The following is a 12,735-nucleotide window of genomic DNA, read 5'->3' on the forward strand; positions in this document are numbered from 1 at the left end:
TATACCTTAAAAGCATCAATTATTGTGACAGAATCTTTCAAAATGTAAGTGTAGATAAAATATTGTTTCTCTTAAAAACTAGGTGTAAGGAAAATTTTTATACTATTTATTTCTACCCAGAATGAAGAATCAGTCCTCATCGGTGGTTCCTGTCAGATACCAGCCTTTATATAAAGCTATCGGCTCCGTGATATCTTCTACATTCCTCTGGGCGTGATGTTACTCACCTACGCGCTTACAGTCCAACTGCTAGCAAGACAGAGGAAGGGTCTAGGCCAAGGATGGGCCGGGTGGCTCGGTGCGATTCCGATCGGTGATTATGGCTTGATTGTCTTAGAATAAAATAAATAATTTAATTCTCGTTTTAATTATATGTACATATTTGTTAAATAAAAATTTCTCATTCGTCATATTTTAACTCATAAGTCAGATAATATTTATTTTGAAAAACTTTTGCTACTTCATAATTGAAAATATTATTTATCAGATAAAAAACGCCGCACATTGAAAATGAAATACATAAAGTTTTCTGACTGTGAATTGAATGGTTCAAATAATATTAAAAAAATATATTTAAATTTTAGCAGGAATAATTATTTTCATTCATATTAATCACGAATGTTTTTGTGTAACCATTATTGTACCACACTCATTTTGCCTATTGGATCTGTTTATAGTGTTAATTAAATGATTCTGAGTGAATTTTTTAACAAATTTATTACCCCGCCCGTCACTCGCGCGTGATCACGCCTAATTTCGGGATCAGGATTCGGAAGAGGTATATACTCGTAGAGTAGCCTAAGTTACTTCTTATAACATCAGTTCCCTGCCAATAAAGGTCCCGTCAAAATGGATCCAGCCATTTCAGAGATTAGAACAAACAGACGGATAGACAAAGATTGTAAAAAAAATATGTTGGCGAATTTATCGTATATATATATTTTCATCCGTAGTAAGATACGGTTATTTCAATATTACAAACAGATATTCTAATTTTATTTATTGTATTAAATTTATGTACAGATTACTTAGGTTTGATATTTTATTTGAATACTTCAAAAATATAAAATCTCATGTCATTTTTATAACCACGTCTAAATACTTACAATAATTTTTTACTTTGAAAATCTAGCGGATCTAAAAATATTACGTAGACAAAGTTCCATAAAATAAACAAGAAGATGTATAATTGAAGTGAATTCACTATAAGCTTTATTATGAACGTCTTTTTCTTTTGATTAATGTAGAAGATTATTTAAATACATGCGGCATAATTTTATTCAAACGTTCGTTTCCCCAATTTCATTTTTCCATCTCGGCTTAGCTTTGCGTTAATATAAGCCCCGTGGATTATAATCGAGGAGGCTCAAGCGGCTTACGGAGAAATATTTTAGAAGAACGTTCATGTCGGTAATGTGTTTGGTGACCGCGTTTGATCGGTTATTAACCTTCAAGTCCAATATTTAAAAGATAATTATACAATGTACATTCGTGACCTTTTTCTATAAGGACCTTTACAATCTTAGGACTTATAACAATTTTATGTTGGATTTAAATTTACACTTGAGATATGATTTTTCTAAAATGCTAACTGCGAACCAATTGAAGTGACATTTTATAAAACTATGAAAAATAATCTTTTTTCATGAGCACAATCATTTCTGTTATAAGCAAGATTACTTTATTACCCATGTGTTGAAACAATTTCTGATACACGAGGAATTGTTACCTATTACACTTTGCTCCAAGTATATGTCACATGTAGTTTTTGGTGTAAGCGGATTTATTCTCCATACTATTTAAAAGATTAATTTAACTCTTTTTATGTCGCATTGGTATTTTTATAGTAAGAATCTTTTATTGATAGAACGCTGGCCTTAACGCTTTATTGTCACCAAAGAGGTATAATATATATTACCTACAAAGCAAATAATTTTCCATCACAACTAATCCAGTGAAAGCTTTCATGTTGAACTTGTATCCACTAGAAGGTTCTGTATACTCTGGGAGTTTATTTTTGTGTTTGAACTAAGGAAGAAAATTTATTTAACAACATTAGATTCCAGTCCTCCAACTTGGCGTTAATTAAATCTTTTGGTTACAAATATCTGATATAAATATCCAAGACAAATTTCTTTGAAAAATTATTGACAATTGAGTTAAATGAAAAATAATTGATTCATATATTTAAGTGTGCCTTTTAATATATAGAACGACGATGCACCTGGCGCAGATTTCTTAGTCCAAGGGGCGGAACCCCTCAACATTCGGCAGCATCTACCGAAACTGAATTGCCTCCCATAGATACAAGAGATTTATGGCTTCAAGATTCTAGGTAAGTTGTATACAATTACAAAAAGAACAAGAATTGTATTACCTTATACAGAACGCGTGTAGTTACGTGTATAATTCATCTTACGACTACCAAAAATCAATCACGATAAACGATACACTTAGAGTGTGAAATTAAACTGATGGTATTATATATATATATACATATATATATATATAATAAAATAAATATATATATGTGTATATGTATATGTATATTTTACTATCTTAAATGATCTTTGGAAGACTTAAAAAGACGTCACTTATTTTGAAGTTATGATAATTAATGGAAAGAAACAATTACGTTATAAACCACAGAAATGTCATCAGAATTTATTCTCCGTTTTCGGTGCTGTCTCTCCTTCATGCATGTGAAGGCACGTGAAATAAGATTAATGCTCGTGTAATTTAAATGCAAATAGCTTCAATGCTTCTTCTTGTGCTTTTGTTTTTGATCTAAAGCTTTCATTTTCATTCAAATTCCGCTGGTGCCAATGTGTGGTTGCGTAAAAGTAGATTCTATTATCAGTAGTAAAAAACTAGATTGATTAACTAGACTCTCGTTATTTATTATCTTATGAAAGTACATAAATTAGAATTTAAATTTGTTTTCAAATATTTCCTGTTTACGTAACACATAAGATAATGTAAATGCGAACCTGAAATGTATCCAATTATAAAATACTAAAGTATAATATATAATTTGGATATTTGAGCTTCATAAATTACACTATATTCGATAACAAGTTTTGCTTTATTCAATATAAACTCCATCTTACACTACAATTAAGACTTTAATTAGCGGTCGGGATGGCTTTGCATCGTCTAGACTACATTTAATAGCACACTCTGGTTTTAAAGACTTCAATAATGTAATAAAATATAATTATAATTAAATTTGTATCAAAGAAAAATAAAAACAAATAATTGTAATGTAGTTAGAATTAGGATTACTTTTATGTGTTAACGTTGATGTTTTGATTTAAGATATGTTAGAATAAATTATCTATATGAATGTATTGTTTTACATCACACATAATACCATAGTATCCCAAGTAATAAGTGTTGCTTCTCAACAATGTGTTGTTTGTGACTGTCGCTCATTTGTGTGTGCACAGCGAACCCGCCCCTTCAGCAATGAGTGCACTGCATCATTTCGGGGCAGAGATGTTGCGTCTGTCTCGTGGCTTGGAAGCTTCCGCAGCATCTAAACCGTCTAGCAGAGGGTATACAATTGGCATTTATTTGTTCGCTTCGAAATTTAGCTACAGATAGTATAGCTAAATATAATTCTTCACGCATATTGGATATTTATATGTGAGCTCAAAAATATAATAGTAATACGAAATAAAAAAACATTTATACAGCTATACCGTCTAAGGCACATACCCTAATCGTGCAAAGGATTACCTACTTCCCTTCAAATCTCATCAAGAATTGTTTTTCTTTTTGTGTTTGAAATATAAATGTTTGCATATTTATGTGTTTTTTGTGTAACATCATCGTGATGCAAATCAATTTCGAAATATATGTTAAATTATTCTATATATTTAAACTTTTTCGTGCATCTTATACAACTTAATCTTTACAGGACCAACATATCAGAACGGGGAGGAATGCTTACACCAGGTTCTCTAAGTGTTTCTTCTAGCTCCCCATCATCAATGCTTCAGGAAAAACGACGGTTATCGACGTTTGATACAAATACGCCCTTGAATAGACCACGCAGTGCATCTGATGATGACACAAATGATGGACTGCTTGCACCTGTTACATTGACAACCAAGTCCAGGAGTTCAGAGGACGGCCTTTTATTACCACCACCTTGCACTTGTCCTTATTTTGGGTCAGATGCGACACCGCCAAGACGCACTACGGAAGTAATTATAGTTCCAGGAGGAGACATAACTGACTGCAATGGATATCCTAGGAATGGAAACCTAAAAAACGATGAACCTTCAACTCCATTTTTTAGACGATCTAGTCGGGGTGCATCATCTATAGTTACTTGGGAAGAAGCAAGGAGATTTAGAAGAGGATCCAGTTTCGGTGGTGCCCGAACAACACTTTCTACATCTGCTAGAACTATTCGGAACCAAAGGTCTATTAACAATCGTCAGCAAACTAATGTTACTCCCAGTCCTCAGCGTCAGCTTCCGAGAACTCATCATTCTAGAAATTCCAGTGTTATATCTCGCAATTCATCTCGCCACGGGCGAATCTTACGATTGGAACAAAAAGCAACTAAGGTTCTCGGGGTAGTATTTTTCACTTTTGTTGTTCTTTGGGCTCCATTTTTCATTCTCAATATGGTTCCGGTAGTGTGTCCTGAATGCGAAAGAAGAATTGCGAGTTGGGTATTTGATTTTGTCCTTTGGCTAGGCTATGCCAGTTCAATGGTTAATCCAATATTCTATACAATATTTAATAAGGTATTCAGGCAAGCATTCAAAAAGGTATTATCTTGTCAGTATTGTAAGTCGAGAAGGTAGCCCGCACCCTGGGAGCGCGTCCGTCCAACGTCGGATCCCGGCCTCGGCGCGCTCTCAGTAAATAGAAACATTCGATCGCAATTTGTGTGATGCATTTTCAATACGCTTTTAGTTGAGAATTTTAGATTTATAAGATATCTATTTTGTAGTATAAAAATTTATATTTTTTAAATTGTAACTATATACACAATATGTATAAAGATATGTACACATTTTAAATTGTTCGAAATTTTTAGTTACTTTAAGACAATTATAAGTTATTTAACACCAATAATACATTCTGATTTAAAAAATTATACTTTTAGTTTAAAGTGAAGCTTTTTTAAATCTATTCAAAATATGTAACTCGTAACGTTACAGTAGATTCAATTATTATAAGAACTCGTATTATATTAAGTAGAAACGAGGAGTCGCGATGAATTATGAATAAAATGTTAGTATTATGTGAATTGAAATTGATTAATAGCTTTTATTTCCTATGATATAAATATTATACAACAATACGTTTTACACCATTATTAAGTTAAATTTATAGAAAAAAATTATGAAAATATAACAGGAATTAATAAAAAAAAGATGTCCTAAAACTATAACACTCCTTGATTAAATAAATATTATGAATTTGCACTTAGACACAAGAAAATAAATAAGACGATTAATCGAAATAAATGTTTATCTATCATAAATGATAATTGTTACCTTTAAAAAAATATCAACTAAAATTCAAATACGAAATGTAGAATGAATAATTCGTTAACGGAATAAAACCTAAACATAAGCGGATCTATCAAATGGCAGCTTTAATCTGCTTTATATAAAATAACTAATTCGGGGACGAGCGTCAGCACACGATAGCACACTTAATTGGTAAAGCAAATGGAGCCCGTTGTTCCAGAGGTCACAGCTTCTTATTCTGCAATCTGCAAATGTGTAGACATTACATACAGATTTTTCACTCTACATTTTTCACTTGAATCTTTATTCAAATATAATCTCAGCATTGCTGTAATGTTAAAAACGTAATTATACGAAAAATACATCAATTACGACGAGGTGCTTTCTGGGCGCTAAATAATCTTTAAAGTATCCGCTTTAATGTTAATTAGCATAACGTTTTCATTTACTTTATTGTCATTAATGTATTTGTTGTTTCACTTAAGAATATAAGTTACTGTATTAAAAGTATAGAAAGCTATTTTGCTATTGTAATTCTAAATAACATATCGAACTATTAATGTATTTAAATACTACAAGAAGCTAGTCACGATAGATCTCACGTAGTGTAGTCTATTTACAGAATATATTTTAGTAATTGTTGTATAAAACCTATAATCGTTTTTACTTTTTGTAGTAATAAAAATTAAATGTAAATAAATACTTTATTGTAAATAATATAGATGTTTCATAAAAATAGATGATACTCACAAATAGTTATTAAATAAAAATTAATACGTGTTATAATACTTTCATTGATGGGTTTCAATAAATTCCCTTTACCAAAACAAATATGGATTATAATTTACAAAGGCACTTTAAATATGACAAGAAAAAAAATAATAATAAATAGTGATAAATGAACACATTATGATCTTAGTAATCTGTTTAATAGCAAATAGCAAAAATGTGTTACAAAATCAACTTATTAGAAAATTGCACTAACTATATTTTATTGATACATAAATTACTGCAATTTATGAAGTAATAATATATATTTCATATTCCTTCAAGTTACTGAAGAAGATAAGACTGTTTATAAAATTCATAGGTAGATTTATTAGCGAAAAAATGCCAATTATGCTAATTATATTTTCTTTTTAACGGACTTCAAAAAAGAAGGACGTTTTAAATTCCTATTATTCTTGTTTTTTTCTCGAATACTTCTCGACTGATTTAAGGAATTCTTTTTTTATCTGAAAGATTACACCCTCCAGGTGGTTTTATGGTCACAAAGTCAGATGTCTATAATGGAATCCTCGAAACATTGAGCATAACCAAAAAAAATTGTTGGAGAATAAATTGTTCAGCATTATTCAATCTTCTCCTATCCCACGCACGCTTATTATTGTGACGAATCATTGTGTTTTCTGCTTTTTCACAAAGAAGACAATGAACGTTCGCGTTAATCAGCTGATTTGTTTGAGAGCCCTTCATAAATAGGGAGCAATTGCTGTTTTCTGACTTCAAAAGGTGATTAAATATTTATTAAGAAATTGTATATATTTAGTTAGGGATTAAATAACATTATTGGAAAGTAAATAAAAATAAAGTTAGTTTATCTAAATAAGGTGGTTAGTCGATTTTTATGCAGATATTTATAATTTATAGACAAGTTAAGTTAGGAAATACTTATTAGGAAAGTTAGTAAGTACTTTTTTGTAAAAATGTGTTAATATTTTAATTCCTGTGTTTTAGTGTTGTTTTTTGAAGTCGATTTTTTTACGCACTGAAAAAAAAAAGACATAATATGATAAATTTTCGATCATGATTGCCACATTTCATTTCTTTTGAAAATAATTTTATATTCATTTAAAAAAATAATTAAAATGAAGTACTAAAATTTAGACTTAATTATAAATTCTTTAGAACCGGTTTTATCTCTCTGCTTATTGTTGAATTGTACTGTATTAATAATTGTCTATTTTTATGTAAAACTTTTATAAAATAACTATTTTCGTAGGTTTGTGTATCTGTCTGCATATCCCAGACTGTATTTTTGAAACTCGTCAACGTAAACATAGCACACGTCCCATATTCATTAATATTACTAATAATATATCCTAAAACTGAAAATTTTTGATGACCCATCTGGATTAATAAAGGAAAGTATTTATCGAATAGCAAGGTAATTTTTTGCTTTAGGACAATTCCTCTCCTTTAGAATCCAAGTTGAGTTTTGCATTTGCCCTGTTTGTTTTGTATTGTAACCTTTTTAATTTCACATATAATAGACATCTAATCGAATTGATAGTTTTTCTGAAAAAAATATTTATATTTTTTTCAATAACAGATATATTTTAAAAGCGTTTATAATTTCCTTAACAATATTGTTTTTGCTTTGGTTACCACTCTGTTACTCCCAGTCCCAAAATACAGCAATTTAGAACGAAAGCTTACACAATGGGAGGAAATAAATTGAAAATTGAAGTTGAAAACGAATTTTTGACTGTAGAACCTTATTCTATTTTTATAATTGGTTTGTTTCTTAAAGTCTTTGTTATATTTAAAGTTATTAATGAGATATTTATATTTCCTTTTATTGAAATCAAAGTATTTTTGTATCCTTTTTCGCTTTAAAAAAAATCTTTTATTATGCGGAATAACAAAAATATTATATTTATAGTACTAACTTATTATGTATAAATTGTAAATCCTCTTTGTAATCCCAAGCTTTTGCTCAGATTAAGCCTAAATGTAATCAAATATGTCCCTTCGAAGATTTCAATTACAAACATCACAAACGAGTTTTGGTTTCACTAATATATATAAAATTTTATTGTACTAAACATTATAAATCATATTCATAAAATTTTCTAATTATAAGTTTTAATTTTAGAAATGTTCTATAAAGTAAAAAATCATATCATTTTACACTAACATTTTTTGAAATATCAAGTCTGACACAAGTCACGAACTTTTCGTGAGAATACGCAAGGAAAATGTCAATAGCAAAGGCTTCGGACGATATTTCATCGGTGAGCCGGTTGATTTATAATAGTCGTAAAAGTTACACGCAGTCCTATAGAATAATGAAAGAACATTTGATGACTTGACACTAATATTGTTTATCGTTAGTTTGTATGCACTGTTACGGACATTCTTACTTTGTTTTCTCGTTACATTGTATACAATACAATATCATGCTTTTAACAAGCTTTTATTCACCTTCCAATGAAATATATATATGTATGTATGTGATTTCTTTGGTTAAAATCTTGCTAGTCGATTTTGAAGGGAATAACTTCAATCGATTAAGCTGAAATTATGTAACATTTACTTTATACCCAAGCGATTTGCCCATTCCATTCTAGTTTTCTTATAACGTGAATAGCGTTAATTTTTTTTTAATTAGGAGTGACAAACGAGCGTGGAGCATCGGCAAAGGGGGACGATTATCGAAGGTAGTCACCGTCGTCCATAGACATCTGCAACGTAAAGAATGTTGCGGATGCGTTGCCTAACTTGATTGTGGAAAGAATAGAGGAAAGGATGGGAAAAGGGAAAGGGCAGGATAGGATGGGAAAATGGAAAGGGCGACCGGCTTTCTCACTCATCGGACGAAATTCAGCAATTAAAGGCTACTTCACGTCGATCTGTGAGAGGGTGGTACTTTCCCGGTCGAGCCAGCCCATGTTCGAACTGTGGTAACTGCCCACAGTTAGGCACTACCAGCTTAAATACTACTGGCAGGAACAAATTTTTTAGTGACTTACGTCGAAATATTGTGTGACACGCAATAACATTTATGTGGATATTGCTTTTTAAATTAAATCCGTCTTCATTGAAAAAAAAGTTACAAGGTTAATACAATACTTATATTGAGTTAGTTACGTCTAATCATTTTATACATAAAATTAACAAAAAAAAAACAAATTTACCTATTGAATTGCATGTTAAAACGTAAGATATTTTAATAAATATTTTTTATTATGTATATTTGGTATAAAACACACTATAACTGCTAATATAAGTGTTTTTAGTCACTATAATTTTTTTTTTTTTTTAAAAGACTTCTACTTGACGCCATGTATTAATATCTTTAATGATTGATACTATAACTAAACACATATTTTCTATTCGTACAATATAAAAAGATTAGTTAGAAACAATTAAAACATCAATTAATCGTTTCGTGACCTGCTAGTAGTTGTTTAAGCGCCATTCTCCGTTGAAGGTAAAAACCCCTGCATTTCTTTCCAATTATGTTTTATGTCAATCTAAATTGAATGAGTACGCAGCACGCATCGTCAAAGACTTGTAACAACAAGGGGTAAAACGATTAATAAATGGTAGTACACATTATTATATTTATTTTTATAAGACCTAAGAAAATATTTATAAATTATGTTTATAATTATTTTATAGTATTATTTATCCTAATTCTTTTCTATTGGATAAAATATCAAAATTTTTTGTTTCCTCCTTTATTGCAGCAGTAAACTTCTAACGCTACGGCCGTGTTACCGAAATTAGTATCAAACCTATCAAAGTAACTTTATAACGTCGTTACAGACTTTCGTCGAACCCAAATCCCTGGCACGAGTTGATACACATTATAAGAAGCCAAATAAATAATGTATTAAAGTAGTTAAATGATTAAAGGTCCTTCCTATTTAAACTCTCACTAAAGACGTGAAGTAAATATTTCATAACGTTAATAACAATCGTCTTTCAGCTAATTTTATAAATATTTTTATATTAAAACAGAAGTTTTCAATATAGTTGAACAACGGTCATTGGTTTTGGGGCACTATTTTAGTGAACACGATCGTTAAATTGGGGATATGGGTAAATATTACACATCCCGCTACAAAGTAGTGCACCCACAATCAGAGCTCAGCCCTGATCCAATTTAAAGCGGTCTCCAAAGAGTAATACATGTGACACCAATAAGGAATATACAAAGCAAATTAATTAAAATTCTTATTATTAGTAGGCCTACAAGGCATGGATTACAAAAAATATATATTCATATCCGTAACAAAAAATTTAAGTAACAGGTTTGTACTACAATAGTTTTGTTATTGCTACTTAAGATTATAGATTAAAACAACACAAAACCATTACTGAAATTTTTTCTCTATCCAGTGATTTCAAAACTTAACATAGATATTTTATTTAGACAGACATACATGTAGGCATAAAAGTAGTCTCATCCTATACCTCAATTTTATTCCTTAAAAAAATCCAGTTTTCTTCGTTTCCTACAAAAGGGGTCACATAATTTCATCACATTATATTTAAAAAAAACTCCACATGCAAATGACGCCAACATAAATTTCTGTAAATTAATATGATTACTATTTAATAAAACATTTCACTTGTATCAAAATAAGTACTTTTCAATTTAAAACTCTGATAACTTTCTACATTAAACTTTCAGTGAGAACTAAGTTTGTTTACAACAGTACCAGGAATAGTGTATTTGCTCTCAAGCTTAAATGAGTTTCACAGACTACACAACATATGTATGAATTGTATTACTGAAGTGACGAAACGGATACGCAGATAAAATGTAAATATAATTAAAAATGTTATTAATATGTGAGCTTATCTGAAAATAATATTATAGACAAGCATGTCTGCGGTTATGATAGGGCAGTTAAAACTAATTAAGTAAATAATAATATTAAATACAATAAGCCACAGCATACCGCAACGTTTGTATAATTAATGTTTCGGTTACAGTATAATAATTAGCTATTCACGTATGTGAATGTATATAAACTATAGCTTTGTGGGAAGATAAAAATAGATTAAGGAAGAAATGAAGCAAGATAATTGCTGATGCTTGCAGGTAATCTAAATATGTAACATTTAATATATAGAATTATTATTAGCAGGGGACTTTAAAAAATTCAGAAAATAAAAAAAATATATATATTTTAACATTTTTATATTATTAGATCATACCTTTTATAAAAATACTAATAAGATAATTATATATTTTTTTGACGATGAATAAGTATAGCTTTTATGCATATCTAAAATGCTATTTTTCTAAGTCGTTTGGACTTCATTGAAGTGTAGCTGCCACCTTTACTGATTTACTAAGTTTTGGCACGCCTCTCATTGTGTCAAATACATTAATGAAAATGTTCTTTCAGGATTTCTATTAATGGGAAAACTTTGAGTGAAATACGTTTCCAGTTTTGTCCAATAGATATTTCTTAAATTTTTATCCTTAAAATTATTCACAAAAAAACCAGAGAAACAAAAAACAAAGTACACTATACACTATTTAATATATAGTTAATAAAGGTCCAATCTTTATTTGTAAAATTTGTAAATAGTTCTAGGACTACAGATTAAAAATATATTTAGCGAGACTCTATTTTTGATAATAGTAGAGAACTGCGAGAGTTTCACCATATTTCTCTATAGTTTTCCCTCATAAATATTTAGTGTACACTAAAGACACCTAGTTGATCTTTTTCAGCAAAATCCGCATTTTGAGTCACTCAGAAGAACATTGTTTTCTAGACATACTCTTAGTCTTAGTCTTACAGATTATAAAGATAATTGAAATTGAATGCTATCTAGTAGGGTCTGTACGGTTTTCTTTCTCAATTGCAGATGCCATATTGACAAGCTTTTAAGAGTTAGTTACTATACCAATCATTCAAAAGAGGCAGGAAATTCCGAGTTAAAACACAAGACAATTCGAGTGCACCAAGGCGTACCTCTCGGGCAGCTACATTTGTTCACGTAAAAAATGAGCAATGGTCTCCATACATGTTAATTAGTAATGTGGACCTCTGTTATAGAAGAACCCCAGTGAGGTAAGCAAAATGATATGCGATAGGTTTTGTCAGTTTTGTTCGGAAAGGGAAGCGAGCGATGTTACTTACTCCTTTTTCCTATAAGACTTAAGTAGAGGAGATAAGTAGAACTTGCAGATATTTCTCTCATCGATTAGGACAGAGCCAAGAAAGCTTTATTGCCAGAATATTGAACAGAGAATGTCGCCCCATAATTGAGATAAGTCTTCTTTAATGCTCTTTTACAGAAACTGGTTAGGCTAAAGGCACTTTTCGGAACTAACACATTCAGACCGTTGCAGTTTGGAGCATCTACCCAGGTAAAATACTCCGAATGGGTGTAGTTTTCACCTTGACCACATTCGCCTGTGAACCTTCGGGTGAGCTTTGTTACTAAAGGGTACGGCTGTAAAGGGAATAAAGTATTCCATCGC

General features: G+C 30.4%; 1 protein-coding gene across 1 annotated transcript; it reads left to right on the forward strand.

Moving 5' to 3' along the window:
- Positions 1–3,353: 3,353 nt before the first annotated feature.
- Positions 3,354–6,289, forward strand: LOC133320067 (5-hydroxytryptamine receptor 1A-alpha-like). The gene is made up of 2 exons (XM_061526811.1): positions 3,354–3,557; positions 3,923–6,289. Exons 1-2 carry the CDS (start codon positions 3,469–3,471, stop codon positions 4,821–4,823), a joined length of 990 nt encoding a protein of 329 aa, XP_061382795.1. The 5' UTR covers positions 3,354–3,468; the 3' UTR covers positions 4,824–6,289.
- Positions 6,290–12,735: the final 6,446 nt, after the last annotated feature.

This window comes from Danaus plexippus (assembly GCF_018135715.1).
Source record: "Danaus plexippus chromosome 3 unlocalized genomic scaffold, MEX_DaPlex mxdp_25, whole genome shotgun sequence".
Classification (NCBI taxonomy): domain Eukaryota; kingdom Metazoa; phylum Arthropoda; class Insecta; order Lepidoptera; family Nymphalidae; genus Danaus; species Danaus plexippus.